Below are 19,483 nucleotides of genomic sequence, written 5' to 3' on the forward strand. Positions count from 1 at the left end.
ACGGGGCATTGCCGATGTGGTAGATGACAGTGGAACTACTTCATACCACTTTTAGTTTAACAAGTGTTAACTTTGGTTAACAGTCGAGAGAGCTAGATTTAGACCAGCAACAATGCAGTGAGTGTTTGAGTAAATGCCTTTATTGTTCTGGGTCTCAGTTTATTTGTCTGTTAAAGGGGAGAGTTTGACTAGCCTGCACTTGTGATCATCCCTTAAATTGTGAATATCCTGGAGTTGTTAATTCCATGGACAGCATTCTGGTAACACCTTAGCAGATATATGGATTTCTGCCTTCCTTTTCTCCAGCACTGCTCCTCTGTACCAGTCTTGGAACAATGGCTCACACTGCTACAATTTGAGAAAAAAAAGCATCTTTTTGAGAGGACAGAGGGGCATAGTCTTTGTGCATCAGCCCATACTCCACCTCAACATAATAGTCTGGACCCTAACATTTGTATTTCAGGTCTTAGACAAGTCATTTCCCCTTTTAGGGTCTTAGTGGCTGTTTGTAATGAGGGTTTTTTTTTTCTGAATTCCCTTTTCTTTTTTTTAAATATATTTTTTAGGGGCGCCTGGGTGGCTCAGTCGGTTAAGCGTCCGACTTCGGCTCAGGTCATGATCTTGCAGTCTGTGAGTTCGAGCCCCGCGTCGGGCTCTGTGCTGACAGCTCAGAGCCTGGAGCCTGTTTCGGATTCTGTGTCTTCCTCTCTCTCTGACCCTCCCTGTTCATGCGGTGCCTCTCTCTGTCTCAAAAATAAATAAACATTAAAAAAAATTAAATATATTTTTTAAAGTTTTTATTTATTTATTTTTGAGAGAGAGAGAAACAATGGGAGGGGGGGAGCAGAGAGAGAAGGGGACAGAGGATCTGAAGCGGGCTCTGTGTGGACGGCAGAGAGCTCTACCAGGGGTTGAACACATGAACCGATGAGATCGTGACCTGAGCGGAAGGCAGATGCTTAATGGACTGAGCCACCCAGGTGCCCCTGACTTCCCTTTTCTAGCTTTAACTTTCTTTTAGGCCCTTAAGGTTATGTAGGTATGCCTGTATGTGAGACAGAATACCGTTTGGTCATCTTACATTCTCAGCGAGGCTTTCTTAGGCCTCCCTTTCTCTGTTTTCCCCCTTCTGCTGGCAGAGGTGTGGAGAACCTCATGAGCCACATCTTTCCCTTGGTTGCATATCTGCAAGGTAACAATTCTGCCCAGTGTTTGGCTGCTGCAGACATGTTCAAAGCATTAAGCTCCCTTTCTTTCATGGACAATGCCTAGAGAATCCCTTGTTAGGATGAGACATTGATATAACAATGACATAAATATGATGTGACATAAACAAAGACATGATGCACCAGGTGTAAAGTTTTATTGGCTACAAAACAGATACACAGTGATGGCAATCTGAAGACTGTAGTAGTAAAGTAGAGCTTTATGCTCATGAACTCATACTGTGATTCAGAAAGTGCAGCAGTATATTAAGGTTGTTATGGAATGTCTGGTGACATTGTTCCAGAGGGGGGAAAAAGTTTCTGAGATTGAAAACTCCAAGGATACCTCTTAGGACTCACCCATCATGTCTGGGCAAAGATTTCTATTGGGGAAAAGTAGCTCTTACAATAGGCAGAAACTTTTTTTGGCTTTATGCATACTTTTGGATCTCATTCACTTGAGAAAGAATTATTCTTCCGTTGATGCTCTCCTGTGTGATGGCCTTGATCTTTGGAGCTGCAGATGCTGAAGGGAAAAGGCAACGAAGAGGTCACTATCATGCTCCTGCCACCATCTGAAATACTTATTTTTATTTCCCTGCTCTTAGTACCTGAAACTTCTCCATCCCTTCCAACATAATCTCTGAGCAATATGGCAGGTTCTGCTAGGGGGAAGAGATCTCACCAAGGAAGGTTTTTCATCTCACCCTCCAGGAAACAAGGGTGTGTGAATAGTGTCATCTTCTAGGGGCCAAGACCTTCATCCTAGGCATGACTGATACAGAATCTAGTCCCTGACTACACATCCTGGAGGAGGTCTTCCTGCTTTTGTTCCACTTGTACCACAGATTCTATGAGCTAACAGCGCATTAAATGCCATTCTGAGCACCTCATTTAAAGATCTAGAAAGCATGAGGGATGGATGAGAAGCCAGGGCTGTTTATCATGCCCACTGTTTTCAAAGTTATGATTTATTTGAATATGTGCTTTGTTGACACGGCAGGAAACTGATTCTAGACCAAAGGGAAGACTTGAAATTAATAGAGACGTGGGGAGACCTTTGTTAAAAATCAAACCTCTCCAACAATAGATTGTGCCACTCCATCAAGTAATGAGTTCCCTGTCCCTGGACATGGTAAGGAGAGGCTGAAGGACCATCTGTCAATATCTTGCAAAGAGGTAGCAGTTACACAAGCTGCCCATGATGGTGCCCAGAACCCTGACTCTCTGAATCTCTAAGACCTTAGAACACTTTTACCACAAACTGATCAGAAAAGTGCTACTCGTCCCAGATGGGGGCTTCTTAGAACTTTTCTGTGAGATGTTACAGGCAATCTGAGAAAATAGGGTTCCCAAGTCAAAGATATTTGGCAACACTGAGTTAAGCCAAGTAAAACTTTTGTTGTTTCTTTCTCTTTCCTATTTTCTTCCCCACAGCAGTATCTGTTCCATGTTTAACTTACTGAAATGCATGGCTGTTCATTAAGAGGATAGTGGTATACGGTATTCCCAACCATTTCTGTCCATGGAACACATCTTTCATAATATGCAACAAGTTTCACGGAACACTAGTGTTCAACGGAATATAGTTTGGGAAATTATGTGGAATCATTTTCTCTTAATTTCCTAGGAGTTTAGTAAACAGACTCCATAACTTAACAGAGATGTAATAATGTGAATGATCATTGCTATCTACTTTATTGCTGGCAGAGACCTTGCGTATATATTATTGAAGACAATACTGACAGATCCCTGTTTTCCTGTTATCTACTTTAAGTTCATTCAAAAATTCCTGGACATTTGGGAGTAAAATAAAAATTGAACACAAGATATTTGGGAGTACAGTAAAGATTATGACTACTAGAGAATTAATAAACGTGCTGATTAATTTTTAAAAAGAAAATTCAAATGATGAAAAGACTTTTTTTTTACCTTTCACACTTGATTTTGATTCTTCCATCGTCCTATAAAAATGATAAGAGTTACGGCTCATTTTAGCGTTAGCAACAATCATAAAAACTCCTCAAGGTGAACTAACTTCCTTTGCCTGCCTATAAATTCATAGCTCTTTAATGAGGATAATTGTCCAAGCTCTGTAGTCTCAAGGTCATGAGTTCATGGGCAAACCTTCCTGGATCCAGAAGAAAGTGAGTATGGCCTCACATGGACCCTAGGGTCAAGACAAGTCTATCAAACCACCTCCATCGTTTCAGTTGGCTGCAGGATTTGCCTCGACTGAGATCCTTTCCAGGGTCTGGGTTTGAAGCTTAGAACGGTTTTTCAGACTGTTCAAGATTTGGTCTATGTATTTTTATTTATTTTATTTTTTGGAGTTTACTTAAGCAATCTCTATATCCAGAGTGGGGCTCGAACTTATGACCCTGAGATCAAGAGCCACATGCTTTACCGAGAGAGCCAGCTGGGCCCCCCTATTTATGTATTTAAAAAATTTTCTGGGACTCCTGGGTGGCTCAGTTAGTTAAGTGTCCAACTCTTGATTTCGGCTCAGGTCATGAACTCACAGTTCATGAGTTCAAGCCCTGTGTTGGACTCTGTGCTGACTTTGTAGAATCTGCTTGGGAGTCTCTCTCTCCCTCTCTCTCTCTGTCCCTCCCCTATTCGTGCTCTCTCTCTCTCTCTCTCAAAATTAATAAATAAACATTAAAAAAATTTCTCATCCTTTCTCTTCGGTCATAGAATGTATGTGCCCTTTTTTTTCTGAACAATTATTGTCATTTCCTAAATTGGTTGGAAATACTGGATTGAAGAATCTAGACTTCTCAATCTCTTATGAATCTTTTCCTGCTGTCAGGTTAAAATATTCCACCAACCTTCCTTTTTTTTTTTTTTTTTTCCCAGAACCAAAATTGTATACATTTCCAGTGGGAAACACTATAGTCAAGCCTTCCTAGTTGTTTCTTTTTTTTCTTTCTAAGTTTATTTATTTTGAGAGAGAGTAAGAGCGAGAGAGACAGAGAGAGAGGGAGGGACAGAGAGAGAGGAAGAGAGAATCCCAAGCGGACTCTGCAGTCAGCACAGAGCCCCACGAGGGGCTCGATCTCATGAACCATGAGATCATGATCTGAGCCGAAATCATGAGTCAGATGCTTAGCTTACTGAGCCACCCAGTTGCCCCCTTAGTTGTTTCTTTCTAGAGATCTTAATATATTAATTTTAACGATGGACCTTAAATCTTAGTGTCTTGGGAGTAATAGCTGATTGATTCACATATGCTACTTAGATACAACCTGATGTTAAATATCCAGAAGAAATTCATCACAAACCTTTCTTTCTCTGGAGTGATGCTCGCTAACAGGCATAACAGGTATGAAGTATATGAATGCACACACAGAAACTCAGTGCCCTTTTCGTCCTCCTCCCCAGCCGGCCTTTGCCTTACCCCTCGCTCTCTCCCTCCAAGAGCTGGTGGTAGGTGGCGATTTCCTTCTCCAGGTGGGTCTTGATGCCCAGGAGGACCTTGTATTCATTGTTCTGCCGCTCCAGGTCATGGCGTAGCTGTGTCAGTTCATCCTCATAGTGGGAGATGACGTATTGCATGTCCCGGAGCTGGCAGGAGTACCGGGACTGGGTCTCTGACAGCATGTTCTCTAAAGCAGATTTCTGAAAGAGGAAACGAGTTTTCTTGTACTAACTGACCGATGGCTTGATAGATTGAACAACGTGTGCTGGTTGACTAGTTAGAACACACCGACCACTCTGCTAGGTGTCTTGGTGGCTGCCGGGGGTGCAAAGGTGGGCAGCTGGCTGACTCCAGGGTTGGGGCTTGGGCAGTGAGGAGTGGACTAGAGTCAGGACTTCTGAAGCCCATTTTATGGGCATTTCTTTGTGTCAGGGAGCTCTTGGCAACTTTGCCGCATTCCTGTAGCGTTTACTGTATGTGCTGCTCTTTTGCGATTGAGCATATGCCCATTTTATCTCTGTCCTAATCTAAACCTCCTGGGGAAATGGCAACTGGGACCCCTGTCTCTTTGTGTCTTCAGAGAAGGGTTTCAAGTAGGGGTGCCAGATAAAATAGGGGGCACCTCGTTATATTTGAATTTCAGACGAGCAACGAGTAATTTTTTAGTACATGTATATCCTAAAAATTGCCTCAATATTGCATGGGATATACTTACACTAAAAAAAACAAAACTGTGCTGTGTATCCAAAATTCAAATTTTTTGTTTTTTATTTTTGGGAGAGTGCAAGTCAGGGAGGGGCAGAGAGAGGGGGACAGAGGATCCGAAGAGGGCTCTGCGCTGACAGGCGGACAGCAGTGAGCCACATGTGGAGCTTGAACTCATGAACCGCGAGATCATGACCTGAGCTAAAGCTGGACACTCAACCAACCGACTGAGCCACCCAGGTGCCCCCTAAATTCAAATTTAATGGGATGTCCTGTATTTTAATTTTGGTCAGTCTGGCAACCATAGTCCCAAGCCATGCTTATTGATGGTGACGGTGGTAAGAGGTTGTCATTTTTGAGGAAGTTTTAAAAGCTGCACATTGAAGTTGCTGCTCTAGGATACAGAGAACTGACTTAAATCCCTGCTCTGTTTGGATTTACCACCCGCTTTTCTGGAGCGCAGAACTTTAATCTTTAGGAGAAATCCCTGCCTCTGCTGGATGCTCCCACTTTATCACAGCTGCTAACTTTCAGGGGGGCCCTTCATGCCGCCTGCTCTGCTCCCCTCCCTCTCCTGTTCTCCCAAAGGGCTGCCGCCTTCCCTCTCCTGTCTCTCAGCCCAGGGCCTCACTTCCTATGTTGTTACAGAAACGAAAGCCGTCAGGAGAGGATTCCCACAGGCTCCCACCATTATTTCCGCCCACATACGTGAAACTGCTTCCCGGTTCTCAGTGCCCCCCTGGTACCAGGTTCTCACTCCCCTCCTGGTACCTGGCACGAGCTGTCTGTTCTCCAGTCATTTCAGCCGTTGCCCGCTGTCTTGCATCACCTGTATTTTCCTCTCTACCGGCTTCTTCCCATCTGTCAAATAGAGTAATTTCTCCCATCTTAAAATTGTTCTCTTGACTCCTTATCGGCCTTCAGCTGTCATCCGATTTCTCTGCTCCCCTTCGCCTATAGCAAAGCTCCTTGAAGAATTGTCCATATCTGCTGTTCTAAATTCCTCTTGACCTCCCTCTGAGGGTGAAGGCTGCGCAGTCTGACTCCACTGTTACCCCAATGGCCTCCCCTTCCCTTCCCTCCTCTTTTCTCCTTTTTTCTTCCCTTTGTTCATTGACTACAGCCACATTGGCTTCCCTACCGATCCTCCAACCCGACCCATGCACCTGTACATCATGGCTTTCGCAGTTACTGTTCTCTCCCCCCGGAACCCCCTCTGTATTGCCACATGATGCGCCTTCTTACCACTTCAACTGTCGCCTTAACAGTGAAACCTTTCCTGAGCACCTTGTTTAAAATGGCAGTCCTGCACTCCAGAATGCCTGACCTCGCCCTGCCATGCTTTATTTATTGGCAGCACTTTTTGCCATCTCACATACTACATATTTTGATGATCTGTGCCTTTATTGACTGTCATCCCCACTAGAGTGTCAACTCCCTTATTGTAGCATCCTCAGCACTCAGAACAGTAGCAGATGGCAGAATGAATGAAAATGGATATAAATGTTTTGCTGACCTCACAGGGTTGTTGCGAAATACTGCATGTCTAAATGTTTTGAAAACTATAAAACACTGTAATTATTTCTTTGCTCATTATTATCACCTTGACAGTGTACATTTTAAGTGTCTGTTTACCGTCACTTATTCCTAAAACATAACAGTAATTTACCATGTGCATCTGCAACAGAATAAACCAGTGATTGCTCCTCAAGACCAAGGGCAGAGTAGCCCTTGGAAATGATATTGATGAATGATCAGAAGATTTGGATAGGCTACAAAGGTAATCAAATGATAGATTTTATTTAATGAATCTTGAGTGCTTGTGACACTTCACACAAAGCATTTTACTAAAAACCACGAAAATTCTAGAAATGACTTATATATAAGAATTTATAGTTCACTGGGTGATAAGACATATACATAATGAACAGAGTGGTACTTCGGAGTGAGCCAGGCCTGGATTTGCCACCAATTCATTTTGGCACCAGGATTTCTTTTTATTGGGGTTTCAGGGGGCGCCCTGGTTGCCGAGCGGGGAGAGCGCTGGTAGAGATTATGAGGGCCTCCTAGACCCCCACACCTGCCCCCAAATACCAGGTGGCTTCACCACTGGCCACTTACTATCTATGTGACCTTGGCCAATTTACTTAACTGTTTGGAACTTTTGTTTTCTCATCTCTAAAATGAGAACACAAAGACCTGCCTGGAAAGGTTAATGTGAGGTTTGATGACAGTTAACATAATGAACCCCCTGACGTACCATGTGGCACATTGTGGACACGGCGGTAAATGATAGCTCTCATTATCATGCTCATCATGAGCAATTTGGATGGAAAATGGGAAGTGAGAGATGTCCCAAGGGAGTTGGGGAGATGAGCCCAGGAGAGAGGTCACGAGAGGTTCTGTTGAAGAGGTGGGACCTGACCCAGGATTTTCCTCAGACTCACCCTGTGGCACTGCGCCTGCAGGTCAATCTCCAGGGCCTGGAAAGTGCGCTTCAGCTCATGGATGTCACTTTGGCTACTTGGCACAGCTGCTGGACTGGCCACTTCTTGCGCCATGGCTGCTGACTGCGAGACCAAGCAAAGGGCAGAGGCATTGGCATTGGGACCACATGGAAATGGAACCTTTGGGAAGTCTGAGCCCCTTTTCTTTACCTGCTCTTTATACCAAGTGTCCAACTCTTGATGCTTCTTCTTTATTATAAACTCATATTCCTCTCTCATTTCCTCCAGAATCTTAATTAGATCATCTCCTGGAGTTGCATCCACCTTCACATTGACCTTGAAGTCATTTGGCACATGACGTTCTATCATTTCCTGTTTAATAACAGAAAAAAAAAAAATGAATCGGCTGTGAGAATCAGAAGGCCAGAAGTGTGTTGATTGGCAGCAGTTAACAGATCTTTTAAAAATTCAGCGTATGTGGTTGTTATTCTTTTTTTGGTTTGGTTTGGCTCCTCAGGTATTATTTGTTGATGACAAAACATATATTCTTTTTTCTATTATAACTCCATAAAATAAAAAATAACACTAGATAGGTAATCAAATGGCCTCTGTGATTACTGACTCTATCCCTGGTTGAACATGTTTCTCAAAGAATTCTGCTTCTGTAGCACATAAAATACTCTTCAGCACACATTCGTGGGTGAAATGATGGCACAATTCAACAGTTGAACATTTCAGTTTGTAGGCTACTGCTTTGGGGAAGCAGTTTAGCAACCCAAAGCCAAAAGGTATAAAGACTTTTAACGTCTTGGCCACGTATTATGATTCCATAGGGTTGACACCCATAGGATATCATGAAAACCAAGAAACCGTAGGAAAAGTTTAATTAAGTCATTGTCTCATCAGCTCTTCATAATTGAGGCCCTTTGATGTTCATAAGCAATTTTGTTTGCCTAAAACGGGGATTGCTTTCCTCATATTGCATCAGAGTCTCAGGGGCTTTAGATGGAATGTAGCCTCTTCAAAGTTAGTTACATGGTTCTGGAAATTAAGATTCTTCGTTTTTGTCACTAGTTTTATTTACCTTGGTCAGTGGCAGATTCTCTTCATTCTACTGTCCCCCAATTTGCTGTACTTTGGGTCAATGAAGGAAGTTCAACCTCACGCATTTATTCTTACGGTGTCATACTAACAAACAAGTCTGGATAATCATTGTATATTAGCAAAATTATTGGCTGATTTATCATCAATTGTGACTTTATTTTGGCTATTGGATCTGACACTGCATAGACAACCTTGAAGCTGGAAAAATTAGATGTTTCTATACTAGGACTAGCATTCAGATGGTAGGTTTTTCCGTGGCTATTAAGTCATCTGAACATGCAGATTAAGAGCTGTGCTGGTTACCAGGAGCTCCTAAGGAGTCCTACCTGCTCATGGTGCTTCTTCATGAGAATGAGCTCTTTCCTCATCCCCTCAACCTCCTGTTCCAGATCTGTTGTGACAATGGTCAGATCATCCAAGGTCTTTCGGAGACCTTCAACTTCAATTTCCAAATCTTTCTTGAAGGAGTGTTCATTTTCGTACCTTTGGTTGGAAGGAAGAGAAGAATACACCTGTCGTTGGAAGGCCACGGCCCTGTAAGGATTCACCTTCATTTAGAGGTGAATCTCTTATCCCTCATATGTCTGTTTCATGCAGGTTTTTCTGTGATGGTGACTCAATGTTTGTTTGTTTATTTGTTTTTTAATTAGAGAAGATGAAATAATAAACAGCCATATACCCATCAATTAGATTTAGTAACTCTTAACAATTTGCTTCGTCTATACTCTATTTTGTATTTTAACCTAAACTATAGGCATTATGACATTTCACCTCTAAATACTTAGGAATACATTTAAAATTTTTTTTTAATGTTTATTTCTGAGAGAGAGAGAGAGCACGAGTGGGGGAGGAACAGAGAGAGAGGTAGACACAGAACCCGAAGCAGGCTCCAGGCTCTGAGCTGTCAGCACAGAGCCCAACATGGGGCTTGAACACATGAACCATGAGATCATGACCTAAGTCAAAGTCAGATGCTTAACTGACTGACCCCACAGGTGTCCCAGGAATACATCTTTTTAAAACAAGAATTTTCATTAGGAATGAAGCTAAATGTTATCTAAGTGATGAGCAGACTCTTAACTATGGAGAACACGTTGATGGTCACCAGAGGGGATTGGGGTGGGGAATGGGGGAAATAGGTGATGGGGATTAAGGAAGACACCTGTTGTGATGAGCACTGGGTGATGTATGGAAGTATTGAACCACTATATTGTACACCCAAAACTAATGTAAAGCTGTATGTTAACTATACTGGAATTAAAATAAGAAAAAAAAATGAAAACAAAAGTTTTCTAAATAAGCATAACATTATCACACCTGCAGAGCTAATAATAGCTCTTTAACATCATCTAATTCTTGGTTCATATTCAAATTTCCCCATGCCCAAAAGTGTATTTTATATCTAGTTTGTTTAAAGGAGGGTCCATTCAAGTATTTGTTATTATGCCTTTTTCATTGTCTTTTAAAGATATTACACGTGGCTAATGGTGAGATAAGTTAATTCCTTTAGAAAACAAAAACAAGATGAACCCCCAAAACAAAACAAAACAAAACAAAACAAAACAAAAACAGCAAATGACAATTCCCCACAATACAGTGAAGAAGGAACTTACTTGAGGCCGAAGTCATCCACTGCCATCCTGGCATTGTCAATGAGAAGAGTGATCTGAGCGTTGGTCTGCTTGCCATCCATGATCTGGAAAACATGCATCAAGAGTCATTTAAGTCAGGGGCTCCTGGGTGGCTCGGTTGGTTAAGCATCTGGCTCTTGATTTCGGCTCCGGTCATGATTTCACAGTTCATGAGTTCGAGTCCCACACAGAGCCTGCTTCGGATTCTCTCTCCCTCTCTCTCTGCCCCTCCCCTGCTCACTCTGTCTCTCTCTCTCTCTCTCTCAAAATAAATTAAAAAAAAAAAAAAGAGGCTTTTAAATCAGACACCTCCCATGGGAGAGGTGCGTTTCCACCCTGTACTTTCTGGGTATATGATTTGTTAGCATAGATGATTTCTTTTTCTGGCATTGGAACAACAAATAATTAAATCAAAAATACTGAACACTTATGAGGTACAAAGCATCAGAATGATTTTAAAGTAAGAATATGGCCCGCAGCCCCTTCGCTGTCTTTTTTTACACTGAGTTTGAGAGGCTAAAATTGAGGCCGCTGTTGGAAAAATGACATTGGAAAGGGAGGAAGAGTCACTTCAAAGTGCCTTCTAACTTGCTAGTGCTGCAAACATACCTTTAGTGTTTTGTTTCAGCTCATCCACATCTGAAGATGTTAAGAGGTTTAAGTTCCAATCCTGCCTTATTGTGAATATTAGGTTGGCTCCCTTAAAGTGCATTAGTTATTTTAGATGAACATAATTCTTCCTCGTGGTAGCATTCATGTTTCAGATCACTGAGCGAAGTACCAAAATTATCACTGGTATATGTTTGTCAAACTAATTTTAAATGAATTTTGTAATAGTCATCACATGCCACAATTATTTTTTGTCCAAAGTGGTGATAGCCATGCCCATAACTTTTAGGTATGTGTACGTGTTTGTAAGCTCTTCTATGATGAGAATGCCCCAATTGTATCTATTAAAATATTGACTGAAATAACTTTTTAGCAGCTTAATAAACTTCAGCTGTGTTAAGGCCTCTAGTTAAGACTTTCACTAGCTGTTCATATACTTTTTAACATTAAATAAAAACTGCTGTTGAAAGTTCCTACCCGAGCAGTTGTGTGTACGTGTATGATTTGTAAATTCTTCTAGGTAGTGGTGACTAGGGAAGTATTGCACATTTGATGTATGTCAGCATCTTTAGGAAAATTGGGGAGACGATGTCTCAATGTCAAAAGTATAATACTACTTTTGTACCAAGTATTGTGCTGAACTAGGAACTGGAGGTTTTCTTTTAACTTCCTATTACTCACCATTGGCATGAACTCAGGCCAGTCACACTGTCCCTTGGGTTTCAGTTTCATTGTCTGTTAAATAAGGAGTTTGTACTAGAACCAGTTGACCTTAGAGGTCCTAGCTCTAAACTTCTGTGATGTAGTTGGAGACAGAAAATTCTGTGACATTCCCATCGTGTTTAAACAGATAATTCCTTTATTTAGAAAAGATTTCCTTAGGATAAAGTCATACCTTAATACAAAGACACCTTTTAAAAATCTGATCCTATTCAAAGTTCCACTGGTTGCTTGGAATTTGGCATCATGAATGCACAATAGCAAGATTCAGAGGTGGTGATAACACTCCTGAGTCTGAAACTCAAAAAGCAGGGCCTGGGGTCCCGCCCTATCACCTGCTAGCTGAGTGAGCTTGCCAAGTATCAGTTTCTTCATCCATAAAATGGCAATAATAATCATAGTAGCCACTTTATCAAAGAGTTATGAGGATTAGATTGGAAGCAATTAAATAAAATAATGTCGTGACATACTTAGCATATTCTGGGCATACTGTAGACACTGAAAAATTAGTTGAAAGTAAATTAATTTAGAAAAATTTGAAGTGTTTAATTTTTTTTATGAAAGAGCTTTTGAGAAGACATCCAGATGGCCAATAGACACACGAAAAAATGCTCTACATCACTCATCATCAGGGAAACGCAAATCAAAACCACAATAAGATAATACCTCACACCAGTCAGAATTGGCTAGCATCAAAAAGACAAGATATAATAAGTGTTGGAACGGATGTGGGGAAAAGGGAACCTCCTTGCACTGTGAGTGGGAATGTAAATTAGTACAGACACAGTGGAAAACAGTATGGAGGTTCCTCAAAAATTAGAAATAGAAATGCCATATGACCCGGTAATTCCACTTCTGGATATTTACCTGAAAAAAATAAAACAAAAAAACACTAATTTGAAAAGATGTATGCACCTCTGTGTTCATTGCAGCATTATTTATAATAGCCGAGAACCAACGTAAGTGTCCATCAATAGATGAATGGATACAGAAGATGTGCTAGATATATACAATGGAATGCTACTAAACAATAAAAAGAATGATATTCTCTGTGATGACATGGGTGGACCTAGATATGCTAGGTGAAATAAGTCAGACAGAAAAATACCATAGAAATAAGGAAGAAGTCAAATACCATATGATTTCACTTACATAGGGAATCTAAAAGACAATAAAGAAATAAAGAATAAAGAAAACAAACAGAAATGGACTCGTAAATGCAGGGAACCAACTGGTGGTTTCCAGAGGAGGGGCGGAGGGGAGTGGGTGAAGTAGGCAAATAGGATTAAGAGATACAAACTTCCAGTTGTAAAATAAATAAGTCATGGGGATGAAAGGTACAGCATAAGGAATATAGTTAAAAAGGAAAGAAAGAAAGAAAGAAAAAAGTTGGCACTTTCGTAACTAGAGCCAATGTCTGTGCTGGATAAAGGCCAGGTTCTGTATGTTTTGAGATGCATCCCCAAAGTTCTGTTGTTTGTGGTGGGAGATAGCCAGGCTCCTGCCTTGCCCAACTTCTTTCTTCCAGTGGATTCCAAGTGGTACTCTGACTACTTCCTTTGCTCCAAAGAAAGATTCTGTAGATATTTCCTGGTCTCCCCTCTGTAAGTGCTGCTTAGGGACTCTCATACCAATCAATGCTTTTCCTTCCAGGCTCTTTACTCCTTGTGCTATGCTGTCTAAGCTCATAGGAAATGAAAAGCAGCTCCATCCACAAGGGCCTGGGGACCCTGGTTACTGAGGTGACAGGATCATCGGAGACATCCAGAGAAACCAAACACTATTCCCCCTCATGGAATCAGAAAATCCAAAATGCTGTCTGGGGGCTTATTTGGCTTTTCTGGGTTAAACTGATGCTTTATCTGTTGCAACCCCCACATCAAGAGTCTGATTCCCCCAGCCAGCATCCTTCTCAGAGTACATGAATGGTGACTTCTGAAGTGCACTTGATCTAGAGCTTACTTGTTTATTTGTTTGTTTGTTTGTTTGTTTAAATGTATTTATTTAAATTCAAGTTAGTTAACATACAGTGTAGTATTGGTTTCAGGAGTTGAACCCAGTGATTCATCGCTTACATATGAAACCCAGTGCTCATCTCAGCGAATGCTCTCCTCAATGCCCATCCCCCATTGAGCCCACCCCCCCACCCCTCACCCAACAGCCCTGCAGCAACCCTCAGTTTGTTCTCTGTATTTAAGAGTCTCTTATGGTTTGCCTCCCTCTCTGTTTTTATCTTATTTTTCCTTCCATAGAGCACATTTAAATATCAAAACCACTTCCCCAGTTCAGGCTTACTTGATGCAATTTTATGATACAGCCACTCTTTCTGAGACATCCTTCACGGTGATGAATGGATGATGAGGACGGATTGAGAAATAATATGTGAAGCGTAGGTTTTGCATTGTGTGTTGTAGTTAATCACCTGGATCCTCCCCCGAGGCTCTGAGTTCATTCTTTTAAAAGGATCTAGTTGGTGTATTAATACAGCATTGCTGCTCCAGGGTGTGTAATCTCATCCCAGGAAGAGGAAAATAGAATTTTTGATTGTAAACCACAGTACCAAATAGAGTACTATTGAGAGCCTTTCTAAAATACACATATCCTTATGGCTATATCTGACTCGGTGTTTCAAGAGGGTTGGATTAATTTTTGAGTTCATTTTTAAAAGACTTTTTTAAAAAATTGTTTTTAGTGTTTATTTTTGAGAGAGAGAGAGAGACAGAGCACAAGTCGGGGAGGGGCAGAGAGGGAGAGAGGCACAGAACCTGAAGCAGGCTCCAGGCTCTGAGCTGTCAGCACAGAGCCCGACACAGGGATCGAACTCACGAGTGGTAAGATCATGACCTGAGCTGAAGTCAGATGCTTAACCGACTGAGCCACCCATGCACCTCTGAAAGACTTCTTGAGTAACATTTAAGACCCCTGAGGTGGGGGCGGGAAGAGTACCATATCTATTGATAGCATTTCATCAAGGCCTGGGAAGGGGTCAGCCCCTGGTTGTTGTGGGTTGTTGTATCTTTGGGCCTCTCTTTTCTCGCCTGCAATCAGGGGAGATTGGGACAGATAGAACAACCTCAACGTCAAAGAGTTGTTTTCTTCAAACATGAAAAAAATACAACTGAAGTAAGAAATCCAGAAAAGAGTGGAATTCAAACCTGAATTTAATTTGTAACCCAGAATTTCAAAGTCAGAACCCAGGATCCTGGGCCACCTGGAGAGTGGGCAAGCCACCTGCTCCTTTTCTCAATCCTGTTCCAAAGAATTTGGGCAACCACGCAGCCTCAGTCTCCTCATCTATAAATTGGGGGTGAAAATACCTGCTTCACAAAATGAGATAATGTGTATGAAATGTGTTGTATGATCAACAATGCCATTGTAGGGGCTCCTGGGTGACGCAGTCGGTTAAGCGTCCAACTTCAGCCAGGTCACGATCTCACGGTCCGTGAGTTCGAGCCCCGCGTCAGGCTCTGGGCTGATGGCTCAGAGCCTGGAGCCTGTTTCCGATTCTGTGTCTCCCTCTCTCTGCCCCTCCCCCGTTCATGCTCTGTCTCTCTCTGTCCCAAAAATAAAAATAAACGTTGAAAAAAAAAAACACAAAAAAACAATGCCATTGTAATGCATTATCTTTATTAACAAGCAGTACCATTTTTGTATTACATAGGCAAGGTGAGCACCATGCTGTATGGAAACTGTGAGGCCATTAGAAACCGATCTGGGTTGGGGCGCCTGGGTGGCGCAGTCGGTTAAGCGTCCGACTTCAGCCAGGTCACGATCCCGCGGTCCGTGAGTTCGAGCCCCGCGTCGGGCTCTGGGCTGATGGCTCAGAGCCTGGAGCCTGTTTCCGATTCTGTGTCTCCCTCTCTCTCTGCCCCTCCCCCGTTCATGCTCTGTCTCTCTCTGTCCCAAAAAAAATAAATAAACGTTGAAAAAAAAAATTTTAAAAAATAAAATAAAAAAAGTAACAGATCTGGGTTAGAATTCAACCTCTGCCTCTTGCTGGTGGCTTTTCGTGTCTGCTTCACTACTCTGAGCCTCAGTCTTTTTACAGCATCATTGTAAGAATTGAATCAGGTACTATCGAATGTTTCCATCAGTGCAGAGAGCTCTCAGATAGTGCTGATATGTGTATTAAAATATCCAACACGGTGGCTGGCAAATAATAAGCGCTCAATACGTGTTTTCCTCCCTCTTTCCTGTTCCCTCCTCCTCTCTACTATCGGTGAATTATTTGACTAGGTCTGACCTCACATTTCTTTTGGGAGTTATGTTCTCAACTGTCCATTTGCAAAAATCTTCTATATTCTCCATTCTAAAACCAAAGCAGCTTTTATTAGTTAAAAAAAATATATGATGAGGTTTGTTGAGTCACCTTGTTTTTTTTCTAAAGACAACCATGTACTATATAGTTAAGGTAATTACACAGTCAGTTATTAGGTTGATTATTCAATAATTAGGGTTCATTATGAGGACAGATTTATATTATCTTGATTGGTCTTTCTTACATTCAAGTAAGGATGACCAAAGGTTGAAAAATAACACTGAATAATATTGGAAACCTTGATGCCCTTTCTAGGATGTGCTAAATTATGATCTTTTGGGGAATTTTCTGGGACTGCTTTACATAAGAGGGAAGTTATATAGCTTTAAAAAATTATCTTATGGGATACCTGGGTGGCTCAATCGGTTAAACGTCTGACTGTTGGTTTCAGTTCAGGTTATGATCTCACGGTTTTGTGGGTTTGAGCCCTATGTCGGGCTCTGTGCTGGCAGTGCGGAGCCTGCTTGGGATTCTCCCTTTCTCCCCCTCTCTCTGCCCCTCCCACACTTGTGCTCTCTCTGTCTCTCTCAAAAAAAAAAAAAAAAAATCCACTTAAAATCTTATGAGGTAACTGGATTCCCTCTACTTCTAACCAATGTTATGAGATATCCCAGAAGGTATAAGCCTAGCTTTTTATTTAAAAAAAAAAAAAATTTTTTTTAACATTTATTTATTTTTGACACAGAGAGAGACAGAGCATGAACGGGGGAGGGTCAGAGAGAGGGAGACACAGAATCCGAAGCAGGTTCCAGGCCCTGAGCTGTCAGCACAGAGCCCGACGCGGGGCTCGAACTCACGGACCGTGAGATCATGACCTGAGCCGAAGTCAGATGCCCAACCGACTGAGCCACCCAGGTGCCCCAAGCCTAGCTTTTTAAATGTCTGATTAAATTTTATTTATTTATTTATTTTTTTAATTTTTTTTTTTTCAACGTTTATTTATTTTTGGGACAGAGAGAGACAGAGCATGAACGGGGGAGGGGCAGAGAGAGAGGGAGACACAGAATCGGAAACAGGCTCCAGGCTCTGAGCCATCAGCCCAGAGCCTGACGCGGGGCTCGAACTCCCAGACCGCGAGATTGTGACCTGGCTGAAGTCGGACGCTCAACCGACTGCGCCACCCAGGCACCCCTAAATTTTTTTTTTAAAGAAGTCTCCATTACCCATCCTACTGTAAGATTCCAAAAATTATGCTCATTTTATTCTTATTTTTCTTTTTTCCTTTCCAATATACATATTTTTATTATGAATATAATAAAAATAAATTAATTGGGTAATTAATTATTCTTATTTTTCAAGCAATATGCCCTTTTCAGAACTGTAAGCAATAAGGACTCAGAGCTTTTAGCAGCTCACAAGAGGAAATATCCAGGGATGTCAGAATAATGTACCGGCTAGTGGAGTGACAGCTTTTAGGTGTGATCTCCAAAATAACGTAACTCAGCTTTTCTTTCTGTGGGTCATCACTCTGTCACCAGGACTTTTGTGGTGGAACAGAACTGATGTAGTGAGAAAGTAAATGCTGTCCTGTGCCTTGTGCACTGAGCGTGAAGGATGAATACCAGCCCTTATCATTACTATAACATTGCTGGATCATAACTGATACTGGACAGTAGCTGGTTGCCTGTTGGCATTTTTTTGGATTCTCTGCATAATTTGTGTATAGAAGATGAAATATACAGAACAGAGTTTCCCGGGTCCAAAAGGGATAGTAAGAAAATATCCTCAAATACCTTTGTTCACAATGACTGTAAGCTGTTTTGCCATATTCCTGGAAATTGTCTTTTGTACCTATTTCTCCTCCCACGGCTCTCTGGAAACGCAGCCCCTCTCGAGTTCCAGGGTCACCCAGGATCTTACCTGCTCCTGCAGGTGGCTGATGTTTTCCTCATACTGGGAGTAATTTTGCTTACTGCCAGGATCTCTCTGCTCATGCCACTTCAGGATGCGACTCTCGAGCTGCTCGTTGGCCTCCTCCAGGGCACGTACCTTCTCCAGGTAGGAGGCCAGGCGGTCATTGAGGTTCTGCATCATCTCCTTCCCATTCCTGCCTGGGAGGGAATTGCCTCTTCTGGAACCCCAAGACCCTCCAGGAGGCAGGCAGCTTGGCGAGCTGAAGGAAAGGGAGACGCGGACGCCCCCGGCACCCCCGTGGACACTGGGAGCCCGAGGGAAGCTCCCCAGCTGGCCCCAGCTGCCTCCTGTGCCATGGAAGGAGCCTGAGAGGGTCTGGCTAAAGTTGTGGCTGGAGATCATGGTCCCATCTGTGTTTGGTGCAGGGCTGGGCTCTGCTCCGCTCCCTGGTGCTGCAGAACTGAGCCGCCCCAGACTGCTCCGGATGGTTTTATGCCCTTTGCTGTGGGAGTTCCCTTCTCTGACAACTGTACCAACAAGATCGTATCATTGTGCAACATGTGTTTCCTCTTGGTCAATCCCGAAATGCCCCTGGGCCTTCACACACATTGTTGTTGTTTAGAGCCACATCAATATACCAGTTTGCTTCTCCCTTCCAGTTGTAACCCAGAGGTGTGGCCCACAACATTAGGTGGGTACTAGTCTCAGGTGTTTTTCTAACCTTTCCGTGGAATTTTTCTATTGTCCACTTATCTGAAAACGGTCAGACTGAAGTCTACAAAAAGGTTATTTGGTGTAGTATAGATTTCCTTTTAAAAGGGAGAGATTAATCACACTGACACACATGCCCTCTCCGCCAGCCCCAAGTAAACAAACCCCACCTCTAAAGCGAGGGTGGGAGAGACTCCCAAGGGAAGAGCCAGATCAGAATCTCAGGTCCTAGAATGAAAATACTCGTGCTGAGGAAATGGAGAATGTTCTGAATATCTGATGGCTTTGTGGCAGTCACTGTTTGATGGAAAGTAATTTCAAAGGATCATTCTTAAGAACAAACCGTCAATTATAATTAATGAATGAATGACCGAGCCTTCCGCTCCCAGGGTGCCTTTCATCCCCAGCACACCTCAAATCCAAACAACCGGGCCTACACCGGACTTCCTTGGCCCCTGGGAGAAATGCAGCCTTTGTTAACTGGCCAGCAGCCGTGTCCCAACTGAGCCCTGAAAAGCCTGGGTTCCGTGTGTCCGTGACCTGCAGGGGGGATGGAGGAAAACAGGAAATATGCCAGGGGTTGTCTAATGTGCTTGATGAATCTTATGCTTCGTCTGCCAAGGTAAAGGTTAAGAATGAATAAAGAGATAGACTGGGGGCGGGGAGCCATGTGCTAATTGCTAGCAATTTAAAGGGGACTTTGAAATAAAATGGCAACATTGGAAGGGACTTTAGTGTAGCTCCATCCAAACCACTGA

The 19,483-nt window shown here is 42.5% G+C and overlaps 1 protein-coding gene and 1 long non-coding RNA gene across 5 annotated transcripts in view; one reads left to right on the forward strand and one right to left on the reverse strand.

The window, feature by feature from the left end:
* LOC123603661 overlaps window positions 1-19,483 on the forward strand; it is a 148,875-nt gene that overhangs the window by 92,566 nt on the left and 36,826 nt on the right. The gene's annotated exons all lie outside the window — the stretch shown is intronic.
* KRT23 (keratin 23) lies at window positions 1,342-18,523 on the reverse strand. The gene is made up of 8 exons (XM_045488788.1): window positions 18,021-18,523; window positions 10,496-10,578; window positions 9,209-9,365; window positions 7,989-8,150; window positions 7,779-7,901; window positions 4,606-4,826; window positions 3,138-3,169; window positions 1,342-1,731 (listed from the first exon to the last, which is right to left on the reverse strand). Exons 1-8 carry the CDS (start codon window positions 18,414-18,416, stop codon window positions 1,637-1,639), a joined length of 1,269 nt encoding a protein of 422 aa, XP_045344744.1. The 5' UTR covers window positions 18,417-18,523; the 3' UTR covers window positions 1,342-1,636.

Source organism: Leopardus geoffroyi, chromosome E1, assembly GCF_018350155.1.
Source record: "Leopardus geoffroyi isolate Oge1 chromosome E1, O.geoffroyi_Oge1_pat1.0, whole genome shotgun sequence".
NCBI lineage: Eukaryota > Metazoa > Chordata > Mammalia > Carnivora > Felidae > Leopardus > Leopardus geoffroyi.